The sequence below is a fragment of the Aethalodelphis obliquidens genome, unplaced genomic scaffold, assembly GCF_003676395.1.
Source record: "Aethalodelphis obliquidens isolate GAN/ISIS:26980383/991018 unplaced genomic scaffold, ASM367639v1 scaffold70, whole genome shotgun sequence".
In the NCBI taxonomy this organism is placed as follows: Eukaryota; Metazoa; Chordata; class Mammalia; order Artiodactyla; family Delphinidae; genus Aethalodelphis; species Aethalodelphis obliquidens.
Genome location: NW_020838014.1, coordinates 9432583 through 9438619, shown reverse-complemented (window position 1 = coordinate 9438619; position 6037 = coordinate 9432583). Strand labels below are relative to the sequence as shown.

Sequence of the window (6037 nt, the reverse complement as noted above, 5' to 3'; positions counted from 1 at the left end):
AGAATATTTAAAGAAGAATGTGCCTCTGGAGGTGTGCTTAGGAAACAGAGATCATCTGATTAGAGGACAAGGCGACGGAGACACGCACAAAAAACACGCAGGTATAGGCCCAGAGACAAGGGCTTCTCGTTCTGAAGTTCCTCTTCAGGGGCCGGCTCCACTCCCTTTATTTTCTGATGATGTTTGTCCCTCGCGCGGAACCGTTGGGTCGTCCAGGAGGCGTGACTAGGGGCGGGAAGTGGGGCGGGAGCGAAGCTGTGGAGTCGGGGCTGCCGCTGTCATGGACGCCTGGGTCCGCTTCAGCGCTCAGAGCCAGGCCCGGGAGCGGCTGTGTAGGTGCGGCCCGAATAGGAATGGGGGGAGGGCGGGCAGAGGAAGACCTTCTTGAGGCGAGGTCAGTTCACACTACGGGGGTCATAAAGGTTCAGATCGGGCTACGGGGGCCCGGACGGACCGAGAGGGGCTGATTTGAGCCGGCCGTGAGGCCATGGTTCGTTTCTGCTCGCGGGAAAGATGGGGAAACTGAGGCACGAGTGGGCCGGCGGGGAGGCCGCTCAGGGTTACGTGTTCAGGGTTACGTGTTACGTGAGGAAAGTGCTGGTGAAAGACCAGCACTTTCCTCACTGGGCGATGGTGGAATGAGGAGCGTTCACCCGGTGGCAGATAGCGACCTGGACTCTTCCCAGAGCGGAGGAGGCACTGCGAAGTTCCCGTGTCCCCTCACCCTACTGTCACCCGCTAGCTCCTCTGCCTCCGCCTTGCCTTCTAGTCTCGATTCATCTCAAGGGCCTGGAAAATCTCTTAGTTCACCTATTTTGAAGAATAACCTGTCCTCCAACTCTCCCCCACTCCCTCACATATCACATGCTCACACTGATGTGCTTGTGATGGACCCCCTGCCGCCTTCATTGTCCTCTTCAGGCCTTACATTATCAGATCTCTTATTTCCTCAATTCGAAGTAGTGCTTCCCAACCCCTTCTAGGCTCCTTTTTATTCTTACGCCTGTCTCTTCCCCTGGCCTGGAGGAGAAACAGTGAGATATGGCCATGAAGAGGAGGAAAGGGAATGGTCTCAAACAGGGGAAGGGGGAGTCCATACTTGCCTTTTGAAGTACATTTTTGAGGGGGAGAGGAGGGAGGTCTCCACCTTACCTTACCTCTCTCTCCTCTCTCTCCTCCAGGGCCGCCCAGTATGCTTGCTCCCTTCTTGGCCATGCACTGCAGAAACATGGGGCCAGTTCTGAGTTACAGAAACAGATTCGACAACTGGAGGGTCATCTGAGCCTAGGGAGAAAGCGTAAGTAATTGTGCCTTTCCTTTTATTACGTCAACACTTCCTCCATCCCCAGCTATTCTTCCTTAGTCCCTCCTTCTTGTTTTTGACCTTCTCTGCCGATACTCCCTCATTTGCCTCTACCCGTATCCTCTGCAAGCCTCCCGATTGAGGTGAGAGAGCAGGTGTAAGAGTAATGAAGGATTGGAAAGAATGAGGCAAATTTGAGAAAACTAAACTGGGACACAAATTAATAAAAATTGGACGTAAAAAAAATTGAACCATTTCTACTCTTTTTTTAAAAAATTGTTCATTATTGTTTCTATTACTTGCTCGACTTTCACTCTCTTGCTTTCTCTCTTTTTCTGTGTCTTGCTCTCTGTTTGCCTCTCTACTTTCAAATCCTTCCTTTTCTTTGCTAATCCCCACAAGTTCTACGCCTCGGTAACTCAGCAGATGCCCTTGAGTCAGCCAAACGAGCTGTGCACCTATCAGATGTTGTCCTGAGATTCTGCATCACTGTTAGTCACCTCAATAGAGCCTTGTACTTCGCCTGTGACAATGTCCTGTGGGCTGGAAAGTCTGGACTTGCTCCCCGTGTGGATCAGGAGAAGTGGGCCCAGCGTTCATTCAGGTTTGATGTCCTTTTATCCTACAAGACCTATCATATTCTCCATACTGCATAGCTTGCCTTTCATGAGAGAATGATCTTTTAGGGCCTTCCCATAATATACACATCCTAATCACTTGGCTTCTAACCTTCATTTAGATCTTAAACCATCAGAGAATAATGAATGGGGGCAGATGGAAGACAGATGCTCTTTCATGATGAATGACTAAGATTGGACAAGACTAGATATTCATTACATTGCTTTAATTCCGCTTTTGTCTATACCACAGGTTTATGCCCCTCACTGCTTACTCGTTCATTCATTCATTCTAAAAATACTTAGTAGCTGCTTACTATGAGCCAGGGAATAAAGCAAAGAGCCAAAGAGCTATGGTTCCTGCTCTCATGAAGCTTCTAGTCTAGTAGGGGAGTCAGATATTAAAACAAATAATCACCAAACCAAATATTTGTGGGAAGTACAGGGTGTTATGAGATACATAACAGGGGGAGCTAATTTAGATTGAAAGGTCAGAGAAGAACTCTTAGAGAAAATTAAATTTTATTTCAGACCTGATGTCTGAGTAGAAGTTATACAAAGCAAACAGTAGCAGAGAAGACCATTCCAAACAGAAAATAGCTCATTCTAAGGCCTTGAACCAAGAAAAACTTCATGGAATTAGAGCAGTAGAAAGAAAGCCAATGTGGTGGACGATATTGAGTAAGGGCATAAGTTCAAACTGGACAGGTAGACATGGGCCAGATCATTCATGCAAGGACTTCTAGGTAATGGTAGGATTTTTTTCATTTAGTTTTGTTTAAATTTTATCCTAAGTACAATGGGTTCTAAGTAGGGGTGTGACATGATTCAAATTGCATTTAAAGAAGATCCCTCTTGCTGTAGTGCGGAAAATGGATTGCAGTAATGCTAAAGAGAAGATGTCCTAATATGGCCAAGAAATGATGTTGGCTTGGACTAAGGAGCAGGCTGTAATGAAGGTGGAAAGGAATATGATTTGGGAATAAAATGATCTCTATATACATATTATTTGTTTCCCTATGATTTGCTTTGTTATTTTATATTATATTAGCATCTTTCCGTCTCCACTTATGTCTCTCTTTTCTTTTCATCTTTCTCAGTGATTACAGTTATAACAAGACTTATGGTGTATGAAGGGTGGGGGCAGAGGCATGGCTGGAGTGGTATGGAAAAGCAACTCCCTAGAAGAGTTTATATGCCATGTTTATACTTTTATTCAGTAAATATTTATTCGGCTCTTACTATGTGCTAGGCACTGGTCTAGACAAAGGGATACAGTGGTAAAGACAAACAACATCCCTGCTCCTATGGAACTTACATTGTCATGGGAGGGGACAAAGAAACAATAAATAAGAAAAACATCAGAGCGTGGTAAGTGCTGTGCAGGAAATTAAAATAGGGTCATATGATAGACAGTAAATGGTTTGCTACTTTAGAATCGAGGGTCAGAGAAGTCTTCTTTGAAGAGGTGACATGTAAGCTCTGACCTAAAGTGCAAGGAAGAGCCAGCCATTTGAAGATTTTGGAGAGAGATTATTCCAGGTTGAGGGACGAGGTAGTGTAAAGGTCCTAAAGCAGGAACAAGCTTAATGGGATCAAAATATAGAAAGAAACCAGTGTGGCTGGAGCATAGTGATTGAAGGAAAGAATGGTACAAGATGGAATTAGAGAGGCAGGGTCAGATGTTGAGTTCTGTAAGCCTTTCTAAGGTATTTTATTCTAAATGTGATAGGAAGGAAACCATGGAGAGTTTTAAGAAAGGGTATAATGTGATTTACGTTTATGCCAGCTACTATATGAAACTAGATTCTTGGGGGTGGGGGACAAGAGTGGCAGTGGAGAAACCAGTTAAAAGACTAAAGTAGTAGTTCAAGCAAGATATGATGGTAGCTTAGACTGTGGTGGTGGAGTACAATAGATAGATATGGATTCAGAATATATATTAGAGGTAGGACAGTTATATTGAATACAGACCACTGTTGTCAGAATGGATTAAAAATCAAAAAACGTAGACTGTTCTTAAGGAATTTATAATCTAACACATTTGGCAAGCTTGGCGTCGTTTTTTTGTTTGTTTTCTTTTAACAAAAGTATTGGATTTAAATGGTCTATGTGTTTGAGTCTTTGAAACAACTGAAGGTGTTTTTTTCATAAATTTATTTATTTTATTATTTTATTTTATTTATTTACTGTTTCTGGCTGCGTTGGGTCTTCATTGCTGTGCACGGGATTTTCTCTGGTTGGGGCGAGTGGGGGCTACTCTTCATTGCGGTTCGCGGGCTTCTCATTGCTGTGGCTTCTCTTGTTGCAGAACATGGGCTCTAGGCGTGCGGGCTTCAGTAGTTGTGGCATGTAGGCTCAGTAGTTGTGGCTCGAGGGCTCTAGAGCACAGGCTCAGTAGTTGTGGCACACGGGCTTAGTTACTCCGCGCATGTGGGATCTTCCCGGATCAGGGATCGAACCTGTGTCCCCTGCACTGGCAGGCGGATTCTCAACCACTGCATCACCAGGAAAGTCCTGAAGGTGTTCTTTTAAAAAATTTTGCATAATTGTAGTTCAAATTGAATGTGTGTATGCTAATGGGTTGCCAAGTGGAAAAGTGAAATATGAGGTTGATCTTGGAATATTTTGTGATGCTCATTATTGTAAGCCAGAATCTTAAGGTACACATAAACTCATTAGTTACAGAAAGGTGGAAGGATATTTCTAATAGTGGGTAATAACATTCACTTCTGGTATTCTAATATGTAATCCTTTTGTACTATGGGGGAAAGAAGTTTAAATATTCTGTTGGATATGCTAAGTGGGTATATGTATCTGTACTGACCTTTCTCCCCTGTGTATCCCAGGTACTATCTGTTTTCCCTCATCATGAACTTGAGTCGTGATGCTTATGAGATTCGCCTACTGATGGAACAAGAGTCTTCAGCTTGTAGTCGACGACTGAAGGGTTCTGGAGGAGGAGTCCCAGGAGGAATTGAAACTGGGGGACCTGGGGGTCCAGGGGCTCCAGGAGGAGGTCTGCCTCAGGTGGCTCTGAAGCTTCGGCTCCGAGTCTTGCTCCTGGCTCGGGTCCTTCGAGGTCATCCCCCTCTCCTGCTGGATGTGGTCAGAAATGCCTGTGATCTCTTCATTCCACTGGACAAACTAGGCCTGTGGCGCTGTGGTCCTGGAATTGTGGGACTTTGTGGCCTCGTGTCCTCCATCCTGTCTATTCTCACCCTAATCTGCCCTTGGCTCCGACTCAAGCCCTGATATTCTGGTACAGGATAAGGAGGGGATCTGAATTGGTGAGATGGAATTTTAGATTGTCCCCGTGTACCGGCCTCATTCTAACTCCACTCCTTGGTTAAAGCTAAAATGCAGAGATTTGGGAGTAAGAGGGAGGAGCTTTGGGGAAGACGAGGTGAGGAGAGGTGACTTGTGAAGTCACTTGGATGAGTCACTTGTTCAGATCTGCTGGAACTTTTGTTGTTTTCCTCCTTCATTGCATTGTCTGTGTCTCTCTTGACTCTTTTTACTGTCTCTTAAGTCTATTTAAGGTTCTGTCTCTGTATCTCTTTTGTACCTTCTCAGTCCCTGTCATAGGAATTTAATCAGCAGGATTACTTTTTGGTATGGGAGGTAGAAGGTATGGTCTATAAGGTTCTAACTGCCTTCTTCTTTTTCCTCACAAAGGTGACTTGTGGCTGTTATTTTCCCCTTCAGACTCCAGATTTAATTTTGAAGGCTTGATGTCCCAGTGGACTCTTCCCACATGCACCAGAAGTAGTTTCATGCTTCCTTTTCCTCTCTCATGTCTACCTCACCAAGCTTTCTCATGATTTGCTCTTACCTTTCCCTCCACTCACACCTGCAGGTTTCTGCTTACACTTTGATTTCAGGGCCTTGTTCTAACCTTTCCATACCCCTTCTTTGCCTATCCAGAATGATGCTATGTTTAGCATCTTGTTGTAAATACTGTATAGTGATTCTGTGTAAATAGCTGAGGCCCAAGCCCATGATGGATAGCAAAGCCTTCCAGGTTAGCAAATTAAAGATCAATTTGCTCATTGATGTTTGGTCTGGTCCCATGTGTTCTGGTCATCTGAGGCCCCTGTTTCTGTCACTGTGGTTT

The 6037-nt window shown here is 44.6% G+C and overlaps 1 protein-coding gene across 2 annotated transcripts; it reads left to right on the top strand.

The window, feature by feature from the left end:
* Positions 1–232: 232 nt before the first annotated feature.
* On the top strand, positions 233–5976 carry PEX11B (peroxisomal biogenesis factor 11 beta). 2 transcript variants are annotated; one of them, XM_027090996.1, is made up of 4 exons: positions 233–336; positions 1182–1297; positions 1706–1907; positions 4770–5976. In XM_027090996.1, exons 1-4 carry the CDS (start codon positions 281–283, stop codon positions 5173–5175), a joined length of 780 nt encoding a protein of 259 aa, XP_026946797.1. In that variant the 5' UTR covers positions 233–280; the 3' UTR covers positions 5176–5976. The 2 variants fall into 2 exon arrangements, with proteins under 2 accessions (XP_026946797.1, XP_026946799.1); XM_027090998.1 differs by having other exon boundaries at positions 303–394.
* The last annotated feature ends 61 nt before the right edge of the window (positions 5977–6037 follow it).

Excerpts from the sequence above, each read along its gene's own strand:
- PEX11B (XM_027090996.1), top strand. The coding sequence starts at position 281 with ATGGACGCCTGGGTCCGCTTCAGCGCTCAGAGCCAGGCCCGGGAGCGG. Across the intron at positions 337-1,181 it reads GCCCGGGAGCGGCTGTGTAG|GGCCGCCCAGTATGCTTGCT; the intron begins GTGCGGCCCGAA and ends TCTCTCCTCCAG. Across the intron at positions 1,298-1,705 it reads TCTGAGCCTAGGGAGAAAGC|TTCTACGCCTCGGTAACTCA; the intron begins GTAAGTAATTGT and ends AATCCCCACAAG.